At 37.6% G+C, this 23,712-nt stretch overlaps 2 protein-coding genes and 1 long non-coding RNA gene across 4 annotated transcripts; all 3 read right to left on the bottom strand.

The window, feature by feature from the left end:
• Positions 1–485: 485 nt before the first annotated feature.
• cav1 (caveolin 1) lies at positions 486–7,401 on the bottom strand. Of its 2 annotated transcripts, XM_081356730.1 has the most exons (4): positions 7,315–7,401; positions 7,178–7,229; positions 6,406–6,573; positions 486–2,657 (listed from the first exon to the last, which is right to left on the bottom strand). In XM_081356730.1, the coding sequence occupies exons 2-4, from the start codon at positions 7,211–7,213 to the stop codon at positions 2,316–2,318; spliced, it is 546 nt and encodes a 181-aa protein (XP_081212856.1). In that variant the 5' UTR covers positions 7,214–7,229; positions 7,315–7,401; the 3' UTR covers positions 486–2,315. The 2 variants fall into 2 exon arrangements, with proteins under 2 accessions (XP_081212856.1, XP_081212855.1); XM_081356729.1 differs by having other exon boundaries at positions 7,178–7,387.
• A 1,228-nt stretch (positions 7,402–8,629) lies between these two features.
• cav2 (caveolin 2) lies at positions 8,630–13,035 on the bottom strand. Its single transcript, XM_081356918.1, has 3 exons — positions 12,665–13,035; positions 11,719–11,906; positions 8,630–9,668 (listed from the first exon to the last, which is right to left on the bottom strand). Exons 1-3 carry the CDS (start codon positions 12,812–12,814, stop codon positions 9,518–9,520), a joined length of 489 nt encoding a protein of 162 aa, XP_081213044.1. The 5' UTR covers positions 12,815–13,035; the 3' UTR covers positions 8,630–9,517.
• Positions 13,036–21,175: 8,140 nt separating this feature from the next.
• Positions 21,176–23,286, bottom strand: LOC308685250. The gene is made up of 3 exons (XR_014029439.1): positions 23,177–23,286; positions 21,573–21,812; positions 21,176–21,299 (listed from the first exon to the last, which is right to left on the bottom strand). It is a non-coding gene; the product is annotated as an uncharacterized lncRNA (long non-coding RNA).
• Between the last annotated feature and the right edge of the window lie 426 nt (positions 23,287–23,712).

Genomic DNA, 23,712 nt, shown 5'->3' with positions numbered 1-23,712 from the left:
GCTTAACTTGAAAACTAAACCTGAAATAAAAATTAGAAATAAGAACAAAAAAACAACATTTCTAAAACTGTAACTAAAATTAAAATGAAAACAGAAAATACAAAAAAAAAAAACTAAATAAAAATTATAATAGTATCTCAAAATACAAAAATAATACTGATGTTGTCTAGAGGCACATGGAAATGAATAAGCACTGATTTATTTCTCTCCACTTTATTTTAGTAACCCTGAGCTTCCGTGCTTATTTTCGGCGTCTCTTAAAATACTTCAATATTAATTGCCGTGGGTTCAAGGACTGTGCAGGTTTTGTACACAAATAAAGAAAGCCTTAAAATGACCACAGAGAGGATAAAGCAACCCAAAAGGGCTTTAAACAAAGTCCTAAAATTAAATCAAAGCCATTTAATCAAAAACTTTTTCATTACAAGAAAGCAAAGCCTGCGGCAGTGCAACCGTCCACGTGCAAATAAAGACGATGAATGAACCAGACAAATGAAATCAACTTGTTTTATATTACATTTTCTTTAATGTGCACAGCATTATGTGATTTTACAGTAAAAGCAAGGAAAGAGAATTTCAGTTTTCATATAAAAAATATGAATAAAAATAAGATCTCATGTACAGAGGCAGACTCACTGAAGCAAATGCATCGCAATAGATACTAAGACAGCAGGTACAGTAGACAAAGAGGATGACCAAGTCAAAGCGGGTAGACAAAAGGTGATAGAAGTGAGCATAATGTCAGTACGAAATGCTATATAAACCTACTTTAGCAGCAGCCTTTGATGCTGGAAACTTTGGTTTGCTGCCAGTCTTTGCCAGTGTGTGTGTGTGAGTAAGTGTGTGTGTCTGACAGTGAATAAACAGAGAAGCAGACAGGTTTGTTTACGGGACAAAATTCCAAACCAAATGTCACTTCGTACTGCAGAAACAACATAAAAAAAAACTAATTCTTCATATTCAAAGACTGCAAATAAAGTTTAAGTATATGTTAAGGCTGTGGTAATGTGCTGTAGTGTTAAAATAGTTCAATCTTCACAACCTCGCTAGCTTTGTGTCCTATAGTTGCTAGATTCACATGATGTCTCTCTGGAAGTTGTAAAGACATTCTCTGCCACTCAAAAAGCTGTTGACATGGTTTGAAGCGTTACATGTCAAAGTCAGGAACAGTCTCTTTGTTAGTATATGCTGAGTTGGCAAAGGGTTCAGTGAGGGCACCTCTTTTGCTCCGTGTTCGGGCCATCCACCATATTTAGTGGCAACATGCAGTGTGACGGGCAGTCTTAACATCAGCAGGGCCACGCCTACTTTTTTCTCTAATATTCGTTCAGTTTCCCCGAACCCTCTCCAAAAAACAACCAAAAAACGTTTGGATAACACAAACCCAGTGATGGAAAAAAAGGGTGATGATACCCACATGGAAGAATGAACATAGCAAAACTTTTCGAATCTTCTATATAATGTTAAGGAACTATTTTGGACAGTCGTGTCAATGAACGATGGGGGACAAAAAAACAAACAAAAAACCCAACGAATTCACAGCCTTGTCCCAGCAGGCAAATCTTAAAGGGATAGTTCACCCCAAAATGAAAATTCTGTCATTATTTACTTATCCAAATGTATATACCTGTCATGTATCTGTGGGATACAAAGTGGAAAGTCTGCGAAATATTTAACGATAAAAGTGCAGTCACATGAGACCCAATTACTTCAATAGGAATCGAAGCAATTGCTAATACGACTGGACCTTAAAATATTATATATTTTTTATATATATATTTATAAATGATATTCTATATAATGATAGTGACCGTTGTCAAGCTCCAAAAAGGACAAAAATCACCAAAAAAAAAGCACCATTAAAGTACCATAAAAGTGGTCAATATGACATGTTCTGTTTCATATCATTCATATGACTTCAGAAGACTTGAATAATAGTCATTGGATCACTTTTATGGTGTTTTTGGAGCTTGACGGATGTGAAATGACATGAGGGTAAGTAAATAACAGAATTCACATTTTTGAATGAACTCTCCCTTTAAAAGTCAGGCTAAATCGGTATTCCTACGTTGAAAAATTCTAACAAATTACAAACAAATGAGAATTTTTACCACACACGCCCCAAGGAATCCAAAGCTGAGAGGAGACAAAGCTCATAAATACGCTGAAAAGAGACAGAGAGGAGAGTCAACCCTCCGTCTCTGTTCACGTTTATTTCGCCTTCTTTATTATATCATGTGATTTATCTCCCTGCTTTGGACATTGGTTTCCCCCATCCCACCCGATCCCTCTGGCTCTTTTCCTTCTCCCTGTCCCTACACCACCTTGGTGGTGGTGATCCGCACGCTGCTGAAGCACTTCCCCATGGCTTCGAACAGAGGGTCGCAGAAGGTGTGCACACAGATGGAGTAGACTCGACTGACGCAGTGGATCTCGATTAGGTAGCTCTTCACGCAGGGCACCACGGCCCAGATGTGGATGAAGGAGAGGATGGCGAAGAAGATGCCCCACACCAGGGCGAGCGGGATGCCCACCAGGGCCGTCAGCAGCCTGTAGCACCAGTACTTTGTTACCGTGAAGGTGGTGAAGCTCGCTTTCCACACGCCGTCGAAGCTGTAGGTGCCGGCAGGCTCAGCGATCACGTCCTCGAAGTCCACCTGGAGATGAAAGGGATTTCAGAATTAAATCGTTGTGTATCGATATAATAAAATCAGACCTAATTTCATTTTGCACAACTAACCAATTGGAACCCAACTATCTATCTGAATTTTGTATTATATTACATTTTTTTGAATGACTAAATTACTATGAAAGTTATCCGAGGATTTCTGCATGTTTTCATCCATATCAAGTGGGCTGACATTAAAAAATCCAGCACAATTCCTCCTCCCCCTCTTCATCCATCTCCACATTCCTCATAGACAGCATCTTTACACTCTCCAGCACCCTGCTCTGGTTCACTCAGGCTGGTACGGCCTGGTTCATGCCCAAGTCACCTTACTCTAAACCTCCCGCATCAACCGCAGATTGGATTAGATAGTACCTGACACCAAACACTAACATTTAGAGTAGACACGTAAATGTAAAACTCATTTAATAAGCCCTGGAACGCTTGGTTCAGATCTTCCCAGAGCTGGCAAACCTCACACCATCACTGTATAGCAGTGCACTTTCTTTTAAATACAGATGTGTTTATTTCAGTTGTGACATTTTTGATTATACAGGGAAAAAGCACACACAAACACACCCCGTCCTTCACGGTCAAACATGAAAGTCAAGATAAAGCTAATATTTATTTAAGAACTCCGGTTTGAATCAGAATAACTAGTCAACAAAACAGACGTACCAACATTTTTAGATATCAGTGTTGTTTATGGTGATCTTTAAACTGATAATATCTGAAAATTACAGTTTTGCTAACTGGCTTTATACTATTTGTGCTAGTTTAAACAGCATAGCCTTAGATCACTAGCAAAAAAAACGAAAAAAAAAAAAAAAAACACCACAGTCTATCTAATAAAGCTGGTTGACCAAAGAAGGCTGACTGGTTAAATTAGCCTGGTTAAGTTTTTTAGCTAAAAAGACTGGTAGGCTCACCACAAGGTTTGGACAAAGTAGTGTTTCGAGTAAATTGAAGTTCCTGTAAGAGTAAACTGATAAATTACTACTTGTCCAAGGGCTTGAAACCATCATGGCGGTTCAAGTTGGCAACAAAATACCAAATTATACAGTCTTATAAAAGCCTATCCTCCCCAGTCATTTATCTACAGTATATCCCAATTGGCTGGACACATAGTTTCCATTACTTGAATATTACAACTATGACTTTCAACAACGTTAAAATAAACAGTTCTTGAGCTGACTGCACAGTGTTCCCTGATAACACCCTCACTGTACTGACAGAAGTATCAACTAGCATTCTTCAGATCTCGGGGCTTGTGATTATATAAGACCCGTCCACATAGTTAATAAATCACCAGTGCACACTGCAGTTTATGGAGGAGTAGGAGTTGACCACTGATCAATTGAATCACTTACAATAAAAAATATAAATAAATAACTTTTTTTTTAAAATGGAATAAACCCAATAAAATAAAAATGTAAATAATAAATAATTTCAATAAATCACATTTAAAACGTTTTACTTAATGATATTTAAAATGACTAAATATTTAACAATAAAACAAAATGAAATAAAATAAAAATGTAAATAAACAAGCTACTGTTTATTTAATGAAATGTTTAAAAATATTTTCAAATAGACAAATAAATACAGTTTATAATAAAAAATAATAAATAGACTTAATTCATTTAATTAAAATGCATAACATTAAGTAAAATTAAATAAAAATATAAATAAATCAGATTTCAAACTGACAAATAAACAAACATATATTTAATTACATATATAAATGTGTAATTAAATATTAACATATCAATTAATTACTTTTTTTAATTAATGTTTATAAATAAATAAAAAAAGATTTATTTTTAAGTAGTCCTCCACAGTATGCATCAAAATATTGAACTTGGACAGACAATAAAAGTTGTGCAAAAACAATGGCATTGTTGAGGATCCACAACGGTTTAAATTAAAAACAATTACAGCTATCCTGTTTATTTTTTCTAAATCCTCGATCACGATGGCAACAGCCTGTGATTCATTTCAAATTGCAAATTCATGTGCAGTGACTAACAAACCCACCAAAGCCATGGTACTGTAACTCTATTAGCTATGGAAGGTTTTCCTATATTGGTCAGCCAGGATTTATAGTACTTCTGCTAACACTGTATACTACAAGCATAATCTGATGCATTCGTGATGACTACGCGGAGGTCACTAGACTGTGCTCTGGCCAGATTCCCACGTGGAATCCTGCTCCAGCGTGCTATTAAAAGAATGCGCTTTTATGAGAGGAAAATATTCTGTTCCAAGGGAAAGCTACGCATGTGTTTCTGCACACAAGGATCTTTGATGTGGATGTCTGTGGGAGTGCACTTGAACCACGAGTGCATCATGGTCTGGAGGAACGCCCCATGTGTGCAGAGGGATGTGTGTGTGTGCGTGTACAGAGAATTTTTAAAAATGGAGATGGGAATTCCCTGCTACGCTCTCCTACGCAAGACCCCTGCGAGTGCTCAACCCCTTTTAAGGACAAAATAAAAGGACTGTGTGCACAAAATGAGTCCCTTTAAGAGCCCTTGTGACAGCAATCCCATAATTCAAAGCAAACAGCAAATTATAAAAAGAAAACTGGCTTTCGGTGTTCTCTGGATTCAATTTTCAGTCAAATCATAAGAGGCTTTCAACTGCATGTGTCCTCAGGGATGTGACTCAGTGTCATGTTGTGGTGGGAGGGGAAAAGACATGTGAAAAAATAGGGTGGAGAATGAGATGGATGCAGGGGGGCCGTTTTTTGAAAGCTGAGTGTATCATCAGGTGACCCAGTCGACTTTTCTTTCAGGGAAAGTTGCTATGCAAGGCATCGCCCCCACGCCCAGGAAAATGTTCACTAAGAATGTTAGGTGTGCAGTCTTTGCTCAAAAACAGGAAACTCTTAATATTTCCTCTATAAAAAAAGACCTTACTTTGACAGCTCGTCACCGCATGGGAGTTACAAAAGCGTCATGCCCGTCCAAATGAGAGCAACAGGCTATTATTGCATGCACGGATTTCACAAACTTGTGCCACAGTCCCAACATTTCACATTGAAGAGACAGCTGCTCCAGTGATAATTGTTTCCACCCTGATGGAAAATCCAGCTTAAGCTGGTAGCTGTGGATCTTCTAGCTGGTCTAGAACTAATTTGACTACTGGTATGACCAGCTGGTCCATGAGGTAGAACAAGCTTAGAAATCAACTGCTGCTCCAAAACACCTAAGGAAGCCTGGTAGGGACACCAGCACATCAGTATCATATAGTAGAGTCCAGGTGAGACTGAATGCAAGTGCATTTAAAAGTAAATTTAAGGTTTTGCAAGTAATATAACAGGATTTGAAAGACAGCTGCTGCTTGCAATAATTGTTTCCAGTGCCACCGTGACAAACTGACCAGTGACTCATCGCCTTTGTTATGAAGCCAAACTTTCTGTTGAGTTATAATGCCGAACTATTAGGACATGCATAAACTGTAATGCTCTTTGAAGACATTTTATTAAATTTAATATAACAAAGCATAACATTTAATAGTAATGATATATGATATATGGATATATGATATATGGAATAAAATACATTATACAATAGATTAATTATATACTATTAAAGTTGCATGCAGTTGTTTCATGTTACATTGTACTAATTATGCATTATACTAAAATTATAATTATACTTAAAATGCATTTAAAGTGACTGGCCAAAGAAAAAAAGTTGCATAAAGCAGAAAAAGTGAAGTGAATGACCTACCTTCACCACATCGTCATTTAAATGTTTTGGGTCCCGGTTGACCAGGTCAATCTCCTTGGTGTGGACATCCCGAAGTGTCTTTTCGTTGATGCTGTCGTTATCCATTTCTTTATTATTTGGTTTGTAAATATTCCCCTGTTTCCTGATGAACGGTGAGTGAGCGTATTCCTGCGGTTCCAAAGAAAACAGAAAATGAAGTTCATGAGCGTGGAGGGGAGACTGAGGCGCAACTCAGCACAGCCCTGGCATGGGATGGTTTTAAGCGGATAGAAATGAAGCACCACACCCCTCTGGAACACAGTTGAGCGACCCGCCGCAGGGTGTCGCCATTTTATACGCCGCGCGCGCGTTACTTTTATTCCGCAGCAGAAAACATAAAAGAAATACACCCACAATTGAAATATCAAACTTTAAGGACGTGCTTCAAATATATGAGTTATTCTAAATAAATAAAAAATTGCATTGCGCTCCGTCAACATGCGCGACGAACTTGCACATCATTCCACCTATGGATAGTGAGCAGTTCATTTAGCTAATATTCGTATTCCATCAAATTGTGTTTGCACAAAGTGTGCACAAAGTAAACAAGGGAGGTTTGCCGAACAAATACGTGCCAGTAAAAGATAAGACCTCACATTATCCAACATGCGCGAAAACAAATGGAGCAAGTGCCAGCACACCGCCTTCGTAATAAACCCCTTAAAGTGTTTGAGTAAAATGAATTGGCATCAAAAATAAAAGATTTCCGAGGTAAAATAATTGTAATTCTTACCTCTTCAGGTGTCCCGTCCTTGTATCCGCTAGTCATGCTGTCCTGTGAGTGACTGAAGTGCGATCAGATGAGTGAGTGTGGAAACAAGACAATCAGTACAGAGGAAGCAGTGTGGGAGGCGTGGGGAGATTGCTTACTTTGGGGAGTCCTCTTCCTTACAACAGCCCTCTTTTTTGCCAACTGAAGTCCCATAAAACTTTATCTATTGAATGTTTTTATCTCTCCTTCAACCTCTCATGGCATCTGTGGGAGTTTCTCTCGGTCACTGAGGACATGCTGTGTGTTCAATGAATGAAACCTTCCATTAGCCTGCCACTCACAGAGCTACGCAGTATTAGTGGTTGGAGATTTTGACGTGATTTTTCCCAAATGGGAGGCATATTTGGGCACTGTACCATATTTTCCTGCACGATCGTGTACACTACTAAACATCCACTTGCACTATTTCTCCACGTTAGAGCAAGGGTAAAGTAATCACAACTATAAAGCAACACAAATTTGGGAGGAATTAATGGTGATTAGACACTTTTTGCCATTGAAATGACATGTAAAAAGTGTCCCAATCAACCTGAATTCAGAAGTACGGGGATTATGTAGTGAGTGACCAAAATCAAATGGTAAACCAACCAAATTTTACCAAAGTAGCCATATTTCACAGCTCTACATAACCTACTTATGCATGAGGTGCATTTTATGTTTTTTAAACCTATTGAGAATGCTGAACATTTATTGGCTACAATTTTAGTTTTAGTTTAAAGTTTTAGCTCTGTAAAGCAATTCATTCTTAAAATGTATAAACCTGAAAATGTGACTCGGTTTGCATACCAAAATACACCTCAAGGCAAAACTTGCACTTTAGTTTGGAATGTTTTCAACCATAATGCAGTTGTTTAATCTTGTTTTTTCTCATATTTGTGACTTATGATACTTTTTAGGCTATAACTTTTCTATCATTTACTTTATACATCTTTTAGTGTCCGTTTATTGCACCTATATTTGTGTACAGGTGCTGGGATGTGCAGGCAATGCAAAATATGCAAACAATGACGAGATAGCGGCCAAAGGTCGCTGTCGCTCAGGTAAAAAGGTAGCATGTTTTAAATCTGTTTAAACCTTTATATAATGTTTTTAATTGATCATTACTTTATATTAAATAAACGTCTCCATGAATGACAAAAAATCCTCATAGTAACCCTATTATTCTACAAAATCAAATGGAGAATGAGACATTTAATAAAACCCATCTGTTAAGAACTCAATAACACTCAGACCCTTCTCTAAAAACATACTTTTTAAGCAGGTACACCATTAACCTCAGGCATATCTGCTGCATTGAACATGACCCGCGAAGGGTTTTTACATTGCACAAGATGTTAAATCTTGTCAGGTTAACATTCCATGTGCCACACAGTGATCTTCTTGCTATGGTCTCTCAGCAAAGAAAACAGTCCATTCAACTTCCAAAAATAATTTTATTTGTGAACTGAAAGGCATTTAGTTCTGTCTTTCATAAGCTGAGCTGTGTTCAGCATGTTTGCTACATGACATCATTCAGGGGTGAGGAAACGGCACCTGAGCCTCTAATGTTCCATTGCACAGTCAAATATTCCATTTACTCTGCGGAGCCACTAACAAAGCACAATCAATGGCAAACAGCGTGTCAAATGTCGATTTGCAAGTCAAACTAATCGCCATTTGGGCACTATTCTATCATTACAGAATGATAGAAGTCAAAGATGTCATTAATACAGAAGAAAATGTGATGTATAAAATGCTCTCTATAATAGGAATGTACCTGAAAATCATAAATAGTTTGTACACTGAAATTCCATCAAATCATCTAATTTACTCTTGTCGATAAAAATCGACCAACTCCAAACAATATAAATATTAACTCAAATCGCACAACACTACAACCCTATTGGAAGTAGTTGCATAATTTTTTCCTTACAAGCACATAATGCGCTTATTGCAATGTCATATTACATGCAGTAGCACAATATCTTATCCTTAAGGTAAAAATCTCAATCATTACAATAAAATCTTTTAAAAGTCTTACATTGTAACACAAAAGCTTAATTGGACTTACATAACAGTATTGAAAAAGCATGACAGCACACTTACGCCGCCCATTACGAGGTTGACATGTCAGTGGCTAAAAAACGGAATGAATATTGCAATTGTATACTGAAATGAAAGAAAAGTTATTTCTCTTCTCTTTGCTTCAGAAGTCAAGGACAACTTATCCTTCAGCTAATAACCCTCAAAAAGGAGGCCAAAAGAACACGACAGAAAGATTCTGCAAAACTTCTATGCGGAGTTAGATTTGGACAGACTTGCTCAGTTTTGAACAGTCTTGATATTGATGGATGACAAGCACCGGCCAATGCTGAAGAAGAAAGGCCCAATAAACATGTCCATCAAGCTGGTCCAGATCACTTGGATGGAGGGCAGTGTCATCATGCAGCCATGGATCACTGGCATCACCACCCTGCAGATGGAAAATAACTCATCATCATGTGTGCTGAAATATAGGGCTTATATAATAATCATTCACATCAAGGTGAACGAGTTCCTCTCTCTTTGTTCTGGAGAACAAATGTACCGTGGAAAGTGTGCGAAGCATTATCCTTCATTTCAGATGGTTCCATTAAATCGTAACCTTTGATACTGTTGACATTAAAACCATATGCAAGATCTGTAACTAGCCATCTGTAAGGGATTCATAAGAGATGAGAGAATATATAAAGTGTGTTTCCAGTATCTACAGCACAGGTCTAAAATCTTATTTTTTTGTAACAATCTTCCTATTTATAAGATTAAAGGTCTTTTAGAGCATTCATAACATTAACCTCATTTGTAATGAACCACATTTTTGTTGCAGTTGCTATAGTTCTGTGTGGTTTTAGCACTATTTTGGGTGGTTGCTAGGGTGTTGCTATGCTGTTGCTACAGTTCAATGTGATTTTAGAACTATGCTTGGTGTTCTAGATGGTTGCTAAAACATTGCTATGTGGTTGCAAAAATTCTGCCGGATTTTTTGCACTATCTTTGACATTCTATATGGTTGCTAGGGTGTTTCTATTCGGTTTCTAAGGTTCTGTGTGGTTTTTAACTGTTTGAATGGGGGTCTAGGTGTTGCTATGACATTGTATTGCTGATTCTAACGTTCTGTGTGGTTATTATCATTATTCTTGGTTATCTGGGTGGTTGTTAGGGTGTTGCTATGTGATTGCTAAGGTTCTATGTGTTTTTTAAGCACTATATGCACTAACACTATGCACTATGCTTGGCAAGCTAGGTGGTTGTTAGGGTGATGCTTTGTAGCTGCTAAGGTCCTGTGGTTTTTGGCACTGTGCTTGGTGATCTAGGTGGTTGTTAGGGTGTTGCTTTGCAGCTGTTAAGGTCCTGTGGTTTTTACCACTATGCTTGGCGATCTAGGTGGTTGTTAGGGTGTTGCTATGTTGTTATGTGGTTGTTGAGGCTCTGTGAGGTTTTTAGCATTGTACTTGATGTTCTAAGTGCTTGTTGGGGTGTTGCTTTGCAGCTGGTAATATGCTGTGCTTGTTAGCACCATATGCTTGGTGATGTAGGTGGATGTTAGGGTGTTGCTATGTAGTTATGTGGTTGTTGAGGTTCTTAGCATTGCAGTTGATGTTCTAGGTTGTTGCTAGTGTGTTGATAGATGGTTGATAGGAGTTTGGGAAAAGTAAAATTCCTCAACAAGCTGCACAATTTGAAGCATCATTCACGTCTGTGACACCTTAAATTTACAAAATCCTATTACCACATTGCTACGCAATTACTAAGGTGTATAGGTGGTTGGTATTGGGAATTCTGGGTAGACGCTAGGTGGTTACTTACTGACCCCAAATAAAAACAGCCCATTTTCAATTCTTTATGATGTTCTGGGATGAGATTTTTTTCACCTGTTTTAGCATCTACCAGGTTAAAAGTACAATCATTTAGAAAAGACACATGTATCAAACAAACCCCACAATTTAAGGTGTCGCCCACTATAGCACCTTAGACATGCAAAATTTTAAAAAAGTAGTTTTCTCTTCCTTAATAAGCTACATCTTGACATTTGAACTTATCTGGCAAATTTGTCAGCACGACTCATTTCTAAGCTAATGGGGTCACTCTACTACTCTGGGTTGTAAAGTTTGTACAGTGTGCTAATGTGTTCACCTCAGGAACACTGACCCTGAAAGAGCTGCTGATCTAAACTGCACAAGGGTCAAGCACCAAGCTTTGCCAAGTTTCTGCTTGCATGTGTCAAACCCCTAAGAAGTTGGAAAAAAACACTTGACTAGACTGTTAACAATCCAATGCGAGTTATGTGTGGATTTTTCCATCATATGTGAAAATGCAGGCCCACCTGTGCTACACAAAACCGATATGCAAGAGTATTTCTTCAATTTTGTCAAATGCAAGTCTTTATCTAGGTGGGAAGTGGCCATGGCAAATATTTTGCAATTGGGCTGTGGAAAACACAACAGAAAGCCAACAGCCTTCCCCAACAAGAAGTCTTTTCATACCAAATATGTATACAGCTGAGGATCCCGAAAACAATCCCCGCAATAAATGCCAAGGGAATAGCCAGAAACGTGGTGAGGATCCGGTAGAAGACGTATTTCACCAGCTCGAACACAGCATGACTGCCGATCCACACTCTGTCAAAGCTGTGCGTGGAGATCGGCTCAGCGATGATGTCTTCAAAACCAACCTGTGGAATCAAGCATAAAACATGAAAATCAATAGTGCACAAACTCAACTAAATTAGTCCAAATGTATAAAAAGAAAGAAAATGTCAAACTTTATTTTAAATACACACATTTAAAGACCAAGATATCAGTGTTGCTGAAAGCCTATGTAACACTTTATTTTGATGGTCCCTTTTGAACATTCTGTTAACTATAAGTAACTTTGCAACTACATGTCAACTAATTAGAGAATTAGTAGACGGTCTGCTTATGCTAACTCTTTATTGTGATGGTCCTCCAACAGACATTCTACTGACTATAACTTTGTAACTACATGTCAACTTATTCTAACCCTAACCCTACCAGTCTACTAATACTCTACTAACACTCTAATGAGAGTTAGTAGACATGTGCAACGTTATAGTCAACAGAATCGTAAAGGGGACATCAAAATAAAGTGAAACTAAAGTCTATGGTATTACTATATTAATGGAGTAGCCTGCTGTATGCAAAACAGCCATGCCAATCTACTCAAAATTGAATAAAAAAAAAAAAGATTATTATTGCGCATGTGCAACATCAATATTCAAACAGAATAGACTCATTCTAAAAAACAATGCACGTGAATGTCGGTAAGTTAAAAGAACTTCGCATCATACCGTCAGAAACACCTAATCAATTCTTATATCAACGATGCTTAGTCAGTTGTATAGTAACGATGTTTATTAAGTAATAATAAAATAAGTCATATTAAAATCTCTCGCATTAAGTTGTCACCTACCTTTAAGTGCGAGTTAATATCGTTAGGATCTCTGTCCGGTACATCTGAATACACTTTCGTTTTTTTTCCAAGTATAGGTTCAATCGATCTATTGAATTCATCCTCATCCATAATGACACTGGTCTCCGATTTTTCTTTTTCAAGTCCCATTTTTTTTTGTTTTGGAGATGCGAGGCGCGCACTGCTGTCTGTCGCGCTTGCTGTACGCGCACTGTGCGCTCGAGACAGGACGCGTCCACGCCCCTCACGGAAGACGCGTTCACGCGCAGACAAAACACACAACCGGCGCTCAATTCACAGCTCCAAACAAATGTGGAACGACGATAAGGAACCTTTTTAGGAATAAATCCCTGTCTAGCCGTCCTTATCTCAAAACACAGTTTATTGAAACAGAATTCAAGGAATGTTGGCATATTGTTATTGTAATCAGAGTAGCCTATATAGGTCGCTATTTGAAGTGTTTTTTCCTCACCCGTTTCATTCATTCATTCCTATGAAGTTTTTCAACTTTAGGGCATTGCTAAATGTTTATTTCCCTCAGTCTTGCTCTTCATTAATCATTAAGCTTCACTGAATTCTTGTAGGAGGTATTTTTTGTTCTTTAAAGGTTATATTCTATGCCTAAAAGTTCTTTATAGAACCATTTTGTCCTGAAGAACCCTTTTATGCTGAACTGTCAAAAATCCATTGAAAGCTACATTGATTTTCTGGAGCTCAGCCATTCAACAGACTGTCAACACACAGTTATTGATTTTATGCATAACCTGTACTGTTTTAAAACCAAGTGTGCTACCTTAGAAGGCAGTCTTTTTTAGATTTCAGATATATCTTAACTTCAGCCAATAGGCCGCTCTCCATATTTTTTACACTGGAAACTGATCCAGTGATGGTATTTGCATTGCTATTTGACTTATTTGCCTTTATTTTTTTCTGCCAAATCAAAGTCATGTGGTGCAACCAACATGTATAAAAAAGAGGGGAAAAAAAAGAAGAAGAAAAAGGAAATGATAAAGACCCTCATCAGTGTGTCAATAAGAGTCTTGAAATATCAGATAAATTGACCTAACACAATTTCCAAACTTTTCCACAATGAAAGTGGATGGTGGCCAGCTTGGTCATTCTGCTAAACATGTATAGCCCCTAACACTTTGTTTTCATAATTCTTACCAAATGTCTGAATATAATGTTTATCTATATCCAGAAGGAATGGAGGGAGTTTCACTGGAGCTAATACACACGTAAACAACAAACTCATTGTGTTGTGACAGTCGGGAGGAAAAAGGGGAGAGGCCGTGGTGGCTCATGACAGCAGAGCAAAAGCGCAACAGTGGAAGTGAAAAGCACATTCTACCCACATGGACACGCACAATACAGGCCATAATCCCTATGGATAAACACACAGCTGATTTCCAACAGCAAAACAGCGTGTGTGTGTGATTGAAGTGGTGATCAAACTTTTTTAGCATCATGAACGGTCTAGATCTATGATCTCGAGTTTGGGTGTTTACTGTATTTTTATTAATTTCTTGGTCAAAATAAAAATGTGAAACAGCAATCAGATTTCACTGCTAAACTCTTCAATGAATGTATCTATAGTACTATAATCTGTGATGAAGGGTTTGGCAGGCAAGTCAGATTGATCTATTCAGGAACAATATTTTACCATCATAATAACTTAAGTTTGCAAGTTCAACCGTTTTCCCCTTGAGGATATGGGACCAGCCCAACAAGCTACTGAAGCAAAGTAATCAAACCAATATGTCATTTTCATGACAACTTAGCAGGTGAATGACAGCTGCCTTATAATGTTGCATAAAACAAGTCAAATTTAATAGCTGAGGTAATTAGCTATTACTAGCAAATCAAGTGAAGCAGTTTTAAAATCCTCTCAAATTCATACTTTCCATGAGGACTTGGTATGCTGGTCATGACTATTTTTGGGCACTCGGGTCAATAGCATTGATTATTATTATTATATATATATATTATAATGCAAATTTTTCAAATTTGAATTTGAATTTTTTTTTCAGATTTTGAAATTTCAATTGAATTTGTTTAAATAAATCCAATTGAATTTATTTCAGAAATTACAAATATTAGTGGATTTCAGTGGATTACATTTTAATGTATTTTTGAAAAAAATATAGATATTTTACATTTTTCAAAAATACATTAAAATGTAATCCACTGAAATCCACTAATATTTTTAATTTCTGAAATAAATTCATTTGGATTTTTGGGGGGGAGCATAAAGTCAAAAATATGGAATAGTCCTGGAATCATAATGAATTTTTATTTTTCATTTTTAAAAAAGGATACTTTTTATGAATATATGAATATATATTAAAAAAAGATATTACAAAAAAATATTTTAACAAAACGTCATCTGGTGCAATCATCATGCAGACAATAAAACAGGAAATATCATAGAGACACTCATGACTGTTTCAAAATCAGTAAGTCTATTAAAATATCAAATAATTAGACTTTTTAATACAAGGTAAGGTTAGTTCAGAGTGTAATATATCATGCACCAAAAACATAATAAACAAACATGTATATAAAGATTAAAATGTACACTCACATGCTCAGGGAGTGAGGAAAACTGTTCATCCTAAGGCACAAACAGTGCTGGGGAGTTTTGATGAATTAGCCAAAGGTCACATTCCATGGTTCTGTGATCTAAATCTGCAGAAAAACAATGAATTCAGCACAATGATATCAGATGGGCCTTCCTGACAGTCACCTCATCTGTTAATGCTCTCAGCTCTGTGAATCTCCTTATACTGGCACATCATAATAAACCCTGACATGCGGTAATCGTGAGAATCAGCCTATAGCAATGTTACTCTATTGTCATCACCTTCCAGGTCTGGAACCTCATATTTTCACATGCATTAGAGAACAATTACTACAAGTACACTATACAAAAAAATTAAGTGTTCCTGGCTACTTGTAGAGCAGGCAATTGGCAATCAAAACAGATTTCAATTAAAGTCTTCAGCAAAAGGAAAACAGCACATACTTTACAGCATTCACTGATGAAAGTCTTTGCTTAAACATTGCATAACTCATTCAGACATAAAAGCGGCATTTGTTTCTCCATTGACTCTTATAAAGACTGAGCTTAGATCAACTTTAGGAAATGAAACTAGAGAGAATACATTAGCCTTCGTGCTCTCTGACTGCCAGCATGTACCTTTGTCTATACAGATCAAATTTAATGCGTTGTAACTTTTCCAAGCACAATAAACCTGTCAAAAGCACCCAATCTCTTCATCTGTACCCACGTTGCTCTGTGCTTGCGAACACACACTGGCTGAAGGTGTGGCAAACACATCGGGGATCCGCCCAGAGCCCGAGGTCGCATTAGTCGATAGAGTAGGTGAGCTTAGCGGGAAGAGATAAATACGTTTTTTCCATTTGTAGGCTACTAACTGTGGAGCAACTTTTGCTGAGGTGTTGCATGAACAAGCCCTCGAGTCCTTACAAGCTTCAGGAAAGCGCTTTGACACGGCTGCCCAGTCACACACGGAGGAATATTCATCTCCACCGCATGACAGACCCCTCAAACCATTTTCCAGCATAGTTTAGATCAGGTAGATGACTCTAAACGCTTCAGATCGTGCATACCGGTGCTGTTACTCAACAGCTTCAGGTGTGCCTTTTCCCTTCATTTTAGGCCAAGTCTGGAAATGCTGGCCAGTGATCCTGTTTCATGCACCTCCTTTATGGTTTTATAAGCTGCCCTAGTGATAAATGTTCCCTTCATGAAAACATATTCCGCACTGGACAGAATCATAAACGTTTAGAAATAATATTATTTATCACATTTGGGTGAACATAGGAATGTGTTTTAAATATTTTTTTACATTTATGTTAATATTTAATAAAACTAATTTAAATAACATCTAAAGTGAAAAGGAATTTTCTTTGTGAATATTTCATGTTTTTTACTGTCCTCAATGTTGTTTCCATCATGTTACCTCATGTTCGGATATACCTATTTTTCTACTGTATAGTATGTTAAAATGATTAGTCCAAAATGAGTATTATGTCTGAATATGCAGTTTTCTTAGACAATGGGTGTGGCTATCTATCTATCTATCTATCTATCTATCTATCTATCTATCTATCTATCTATCTATCTATCTATCTATCTATCTATCTATCTATCTATCTATCTATCTATCTATCTATCTATCTGCATCATGTATAGTCGCAAAACATGAATGTGTTACATAAACCAATTAATTTTATTCAAGCTTTAATTTATAATTTTCACAGTTAGCTATTAACAATGTGTACATTTGAACCAGGTGACTGAAAATGCAGGAGTAGCCTGCAGTCTAAAACAAACACTGTCAACCGTCACTGTTCTAGTAGTTTTCCATACTTGTTTGCACTGGAATATGAGGACTACCCTTGAATGCGCTACCTGAATTAGCTAAAACCATGCTAGCCACGAACCCCCAAATTTAGCAACAGTGAAGTTTTACAGGAACACTCACCCTGATTCTGTGCCAAAAGGGTGTGGGCTGAGGGGAACACAATTAGAGAGAGAAAAGCCCTTTTGTTTTGTTTTCTGTAGTGTTTTTTCATCTTGAGTTGAGGGCAGTTAGCATGTTGCTAATGGCCTCTGAAATAGTCAGTCACGCAAACTCTCAACTAGGGTTCCCCCAAAGTGGAATTCCCAAGTTAAATTTAGTCTTTAATTACGCCTTCTCTCCCTCGTTCTCTCCAACCACACTATCAGCTCACACACAGCTTTCCTTCTCTTTCCTTCCAAGCTACGGCGATGAAACGGTTCTGTTGAGGCTATTTTTAGGCCTCGGCTGCCTCCTTTCCACCTTGCTCCACAAACATCATCTCAGGGATACCGATGAGTGGTTAATTGTCTCATTTATGCAGTCGACATAAAAGTGTGTACTCTAACTCAATCAATCTATCATTATGGACATCAGTACGCAAGGAAAACTCAGCTACATAAACTGTACGGCCTTCACCACAGTGTTTGACACTGTGAACCCTGCAGGCTGAATTCCAAGCTCAGTGTCATCAAACCTTTGTCTTTTCATGGAAAAACAGTGTTTGAAACCAAATACGCAGCTATCGGACCACACACTTCCCGCGGTGTGAATGTGACCTGGAGTGAATGAGTGTGCGCAGGTGGGTGGAGTGTCCCGGGGAGTTCAAAAGGAAGCTCCGGTCATGAACACACAATAATGAGACCACCAATACCCTGCTCGCTTGATTGAGGGTGTAATGAGTATTTGAAAACAGATGTGTGAGAGATCACTGCTCTTCACTATCCCAATATTAGCACAAACAATGAGCAGACAAAAAAAAACAAAGGGCGTGGTCATGAGGAAGCTGAATTTCCATTGGGAGCTCTTGAGGAATATGATCTTCTTGAGACCTTTTTTGGCGTGCGAAAGCTATCTGGGTTTAATAAAAGGTTTTAGAGTTGGCAATTAGTTTTCAAACTGGCGGTGCTTTTGAAAGTGTTCCAAAGACCATGCTAATGCTAAAACTATGTCCTTTAGCCTAGTAATTCAAGGCAGCTATTTTAAGTCATGAAAGTACAGCTCCTGTCTAATTAAATGGGGAAACAAAAACTTGTCAAAGTCACATTTCAATAACAATTCAATTCAGCAGTAAAATCGGACAAGGCTGGTACCATAAACGTTGTTTCTTACCTTTCAATAATGCTAAAAACTCTATATTCTGGAATCTGGACGGTCCAGCCAATGTACATGCACTGAGCGAAGTTTCAAGCAAAGACCAGGTGGTGACTTTGCAGACTGGCTCTTTTATTTGCAAGGAGGGACTTACTTTACTAGAGCCACCATATTGGATTCCAATGTCTTCCATTCATTCCCGTGGCCCATCTCGGGTACAGTGAATACAGTCTCAGGCTCAAGTACAAAAATGCTTTGACATGAATCATTATTGTTTCTGATCATTTCCATTGAATAATGACTTTTTTGTCTGGTTAATGCAAAGCTATCACATGATATTAGAAGACTATACAGCATGACTCATATCGTTTGTGATACTGTATGTGTACTGTACTGTACTGTACTGTACATGTGATCTACTGTGATCAACTTTGCCTTAAAGGGATAGTTTTTTCGCACTTGTCCATATAATGGAAATAAATAGCGACCAGCATCAAGCTTTTAAAAAAAGATGGAAAGTATCACAGAAAGATCCCATGCAACATGTGTTGTACACTCCAAGTGTTCTGGGAATATACAATGGGGTTTGGTCAAAAACAAACCCAAATTTAAATCCTGACCTTGGCTGTTTGTCTTTTGTGCAGGACTACACGTTCATGAGACTCTATTAGTGGCGCAGTTCAATAGAGTCTCATGAGAAAACCAACGGCCAAGGTCAGGATTTTCGTTAAATAATACAATACATTTTTGTTCGTTTATCACCGAACCTTATCGCATACCCCCAGAACACTTGGAATATACGACACGTCGCATGGGACCTTTCTGATACATTTCCATTTTGTTTTAAAGCTTGATGATGGTCTCTGTTCACTGCCATCTTATGGATGAGCGTGAGTGAGACATTTAAAAACAAAATCTCCTTATCTGGTCCGAAAAAGAAAGAATGGCATTAGAAAAACACCAGGCTGAGTAAATGATAACTGACTTAATCAATGGAAACATTAATTTTTGGTTGAACTATCTCTTTTGTGTTTTGAAATCAAATATACTCAAATGTGCTTAATAACATTATTTAGACAAGTCAGCGAAAATGTTCTCAGGTGTTGTGGAGGGGTGGTTAAATGCCGCTGATGTGTGTTAACAAGTTAATGGAAAATCACATCCGCTTGTACAAAGGCAGGGAAGAACATGCCTCAGGCTGCCTAAAAAATACCTCTCGACATGCCCAATTAACTGCAGCGAGTTATAAAAATTAACTTCAATTGAAAAGATTACACAGTCATTTGACAGGAGTAGATACTGTTAAAGGGTTAAACTGTGTGTGTCCCGTTTGAGCTGTTGTAGGAATATAATTAATTACATAATAGGGATAACTCAAATCTACATATTATCAAATATTCAAGGTCTTAAAAAAATGAGTTGAAGCATGTTCACTGCAAGTCCCATATCATTGCCCCCCCACCCCCTTTTTTTTAAAGCAAAATGTCAGTACAGCTCTCAAATTTGATGGTGAACTCTGAGAGCAAAACATAAAGGTCCACTGGGACTTTCAACCGGGGAATTTTAAACACACAGTCCTCAGGTTTTTTTTTTCTCTGTGGTGACGGCAGGAGCATGTCCATATCAGCTGCTCTGCAGAGTTTAATGTTTCCACCAAAACCATGTAAGGAGTTTTTAGGGTCCTTCAGGATCCTAGCATAATCAGAGACATTGTAAGAGAAGGAGGGGGACTACTCATAGAAAAATTAATGGGAAAATTGCAACACTTAATATAGCAGCTGTAGAAATGGTTTCAGTTAAAGAGCCAATGATCTTTAAAAAAAATATGTTTTACTCTACGCTTGAACTTAAGTTCTATGCTAGTCTAAAAAATACACTGTTTTAGAGCTACATGGTTTGAGCTACATTCATGAAGCTACATTTAAAATATTTATAAAATACAATCTTTACAAACAGTTAAGATGTAAAGTATAAAGGAGCTGCACTTTTATTCCTAGTACTGCCTTCCATAATGGCTGCCGAGTGAACTGATTTGCCTTAAAGGGACAGGCATGTTGCGAGCCTTCAGTTCTGATATAATTTTTCATGTTCAAAGGGTTTGAAAGTGCGTGTTTCTTAACAGATTCATAATACATCACATTTGAAACAGAAATGTTCCTCAGAGCTGTTGCCAAAAATCTCTGTATTTGCTAATTTCCTTGCAGACGTCTCCGGTCGGATACGCTGCCATCCAGCATGAGTAGGCTGTGATTGGCTGGTTCTAAAGCCTACGGTCATCCGTTCATCATACCATGGAGAAAAGGGAGGTTTCAGTTGCTTTGGCATCATCACCCTGTTCATGTTTAAAGGCGGGCATATTCAGGAGGAATTAAGTAGTGACCAATGTGGATTCATAAACAGAGCAACTGCATTGGCATTCTCAGGAAAATCTGAGACAGAGAAAAATATAAGATTTTTAACCTTTTTAATTTACCCCCCCCCCCATTCTTAAAAAAATATGTTTAATGCAAAAAACTATTACTATTAAGTTAACATTGTTTTCACATACCACATTGTTATTTTTTATATTACCTTTTTACATATTTACCAAATTTTATATTTTTATTTTATTACCACATTCTAAAAACTGATCAGAGATCATGACGTTAATGACAACAGTTATATTTGAATGACAGCCCTAGTTATAACTTAGCATTACTAAATAAACACTAAATCTATTTTAAATAGGCTAGGTTTATTACATTATTATAATAGTGGGGACATGTCACCTAAAATAAGTCAATGTTTTCCATATAATATTTTAATAATTTAGTCTTCCTCCCTCACCAACCTGATACAGGAGTCTCTCTGTCTATTTCTCTCTCTCTGAGTGGACCGGCCTGCTTCAGTGCTCATGCAGGATGTTATGTACAGTTGATAACAGAGAAAACAGGAGGAGTGGGCCAAACTTCTTCCTGAAATGGGATGTCAGTAATTAGCAGAGACCGGGGAATAGCATTTGTTTTCCTTGTGCAGCTGAACATGAAATTAAAGCTTTATCTGGAGGTAACAGGCCATTGGTCCCAGGGGTCAAACTCATGTAAGTGGACTGGGCTCCATGGCCAAAAAAACGTCTACAAAAGATCAATTTTACATTTTACAAGCACGATATTAATTTTGAACCATAACACACTAATTTATCCAAGTCATATGCTGTTTGTACTCCATCATCTCTCATTTTCACTTACTATGTTCATGTAATTGAAGCTCTTGCTGTACAGTATCCCTCTACTGATACCTAAATCTACACCAAAGAGGGAGTCCCGAGGAGCTGTAATGCTATATAAAGCCATTTGCCGCAAAACTCCACAAGTTTTTGCCCATAGTCTTCCCACAGCCGAGCTGCCAAGCCGACACACATTTTCCTGGCCAGAGTTCAGGAAAGTGCTGCTCCGAGCAGAAGGATGGAAACTTCAGACTGCCTTTGCCTGGATACAATAAAAAACACAAACACAGGCCCGGTGACTCAGAGTGATGCAGACAGTGCCGTCTTTATCAGGAAAGGGGCTCACCCGGTGGATACCTCCCTTATCAGACCTTTGTACCCATTAGTAACAGATACAAGTCATTATAAACACACTATCTGACATGTGAGGAGCCATAACTATTCTTCACTGTTCATTTTTTAAATCTATCATCCCTAATGCCGACATACTACAAATCACAAGGGAAAATGTCTCTCACAGTGAGTCATACTCGCCTCAAAATGTAACATTTTTCTCACAAATGCTCAAATGGGTTACTTTAATGTTACACGTGAATGACAAAGAATAAAGGAACTCAACCCGGATCAAACTGTACCGTAAATAGCTGTCAATTAAAGTGACAGAAGTGCCATAATTGATGCAATTAGTCAAGGTATGTAAACAGACCTCCCTAAGAGGCCCGTTGAAAACTGACACACACACACACACACACACACACACACACACACACACACACACACACACACACACACACACACACACACACACACACACACACACACACACACACACACACACACACACACACACACACACACACACACACAAAAAGTTTTAACAAAATGTACTTCTCAGGGTTGTGGAAGTTAAGACACTAATAAAACATGCAACCACACAAATATAAAATAATAATAAAATTTACCAAATTTTATATTATTTATATTGGTATATGTATATGTATAACCACTAGATAGAAGCATAGACCCTATTTTTAAATGGGGTTGGGGAAAGCCTTGTTGCTGAGAACAGTGTTTTCAGACATAATTAATAACTTTTATTAGCTATTGCATTTGGATATATATTTAGACAATCAAATACTACTTTCTGTCAGTTTAGATTTTACTTTTTTGTAAATGTTGTTGAATTTTCTGATGAATTAACTGGTAAACAGTCTCCAACTGACAGTCTCCTTCTGTGTTTGTGTGTGTGTTAATTGTATACTTTTGATGGTTTAGAGTTTAACCCATTGGCAAACCCATTGCCAACATTAATGGATCAGAAATCTCTTAGGCCTTCTATTTTTCTATCAATCTGAATAACAAGATAAATGCATAGAACCAGTTCATTTGTAGTGCACTGACAACATAGCTTTAAATAATTAGTTATCAAAATAGTTATCAAATGGTTAATCAAATTATAAAAAGACCTTAAGATAAATACTTCTGGCCTTACAAAATGGCCTGTCATCGCTGTTTGCCTTTGGCGAATTGATCTGGACTAAGATCTTTACAGTACAAAAACCTCTTCTAGATCCTGTGGAAAAATGAAAAATAAGTGGATTTGACCAAAAACGTAGTAATACATACCTGTACAGAACTCCAAACCCCGAATTGTGTCAGAGAGGGAACTCCCTGACTGAGTGTTTATAGCCAAGCCCATCCAGGAGCCCAATGTGAGGAACATTCTGTCAACATACGCCACAGCCTCCAACCGCACAAATACACAGTTCCAGTTCCCACAGCGTTGCCATGACAGCAAAGAGCCCATTACATAATGTTATGGTGACCCAGTCTTTCCTGCAATGGACTCCAGGCAGGATGTGTTCGAGTTGTGATGAATGTGAGCTCTCTGTGAGATTTTCCCTGATGTGCCATGTGCAAAAAATGAATCTACCTTCTGAGATCATGAGATTTCGGGAAAAGATCTAGTATCCATGATAAAATTATAGGGAAAATAATGTTGTTATAGGGATAGAACATAGTTCACACTCAAGTCATTCCAAACCTGACTTTCTTTTTTTTCTACGGAACACAAAAAGATATTTTGAAGAATCTGTTTTTGTCCATACAGTGAAAGTCAATGGGGTCCAAAACATAACATTGTGCGTTAGGGAGATAGAGAC

This window comes from Scardinius erythrophthalmus, assembly GCF_964197995.2.
Source record: "Scardinius erythrophthalmus genome assembly, chromosome: 24".
Taxonomy (NCBI): Eukaryota; Metazoa; Chordata; class Actinopteri; order Cypriniformes; family Leuciscidae; genus Scardinius; species Scardinius erythrophthalmus.
The sequence above is the reverse complement of the archived record's forward strand: the minus strand, read 5'-3'. Positions and strand labels throughout refer to the sequence as shown.

Coding starts and splice junctions, on each gene's coding strand:
- cav1 (XM_081356730.1), bottom strand. CDS start 7,213: ATGACTAGCGGATACAAGGACGGGACACCTGAAGAG. Junction 6,574..7,177: donor AGGACGGGACACCTGAAGAG/GTAAGAATTACA, acceptor TTGGAACCGCAG/GAATACGCTCACTCACCGTT. Junction 2,658..6,405: donor TAAATGACGATGTGGTGAAG/GTAGGTCATTCA, acceptor TTTCATCTCCAG/GTGGACTTCGAGGACGTGAT.
- cav2 (XM_081356918.1), bottom strand. CDS start 12,814: ATGGGACTTGAAAAAGAAAAATCGGAGACCAGTGTCATTATGGATGAG. Junction 11,907..12,664: donor ATATTAACTCGCACTTAAAG/GTAGGTGACAAC, acceptor TTGATTCCACAG/GTTGGTTTTGAAGACATCAT. Junction 9,669..11,718: donor CTCAGCTGTATACATATTTG/GTATGAAAAGAC, acceptor TTCCATCTGCAG/GGTGGTGATGCCAGTGATCC.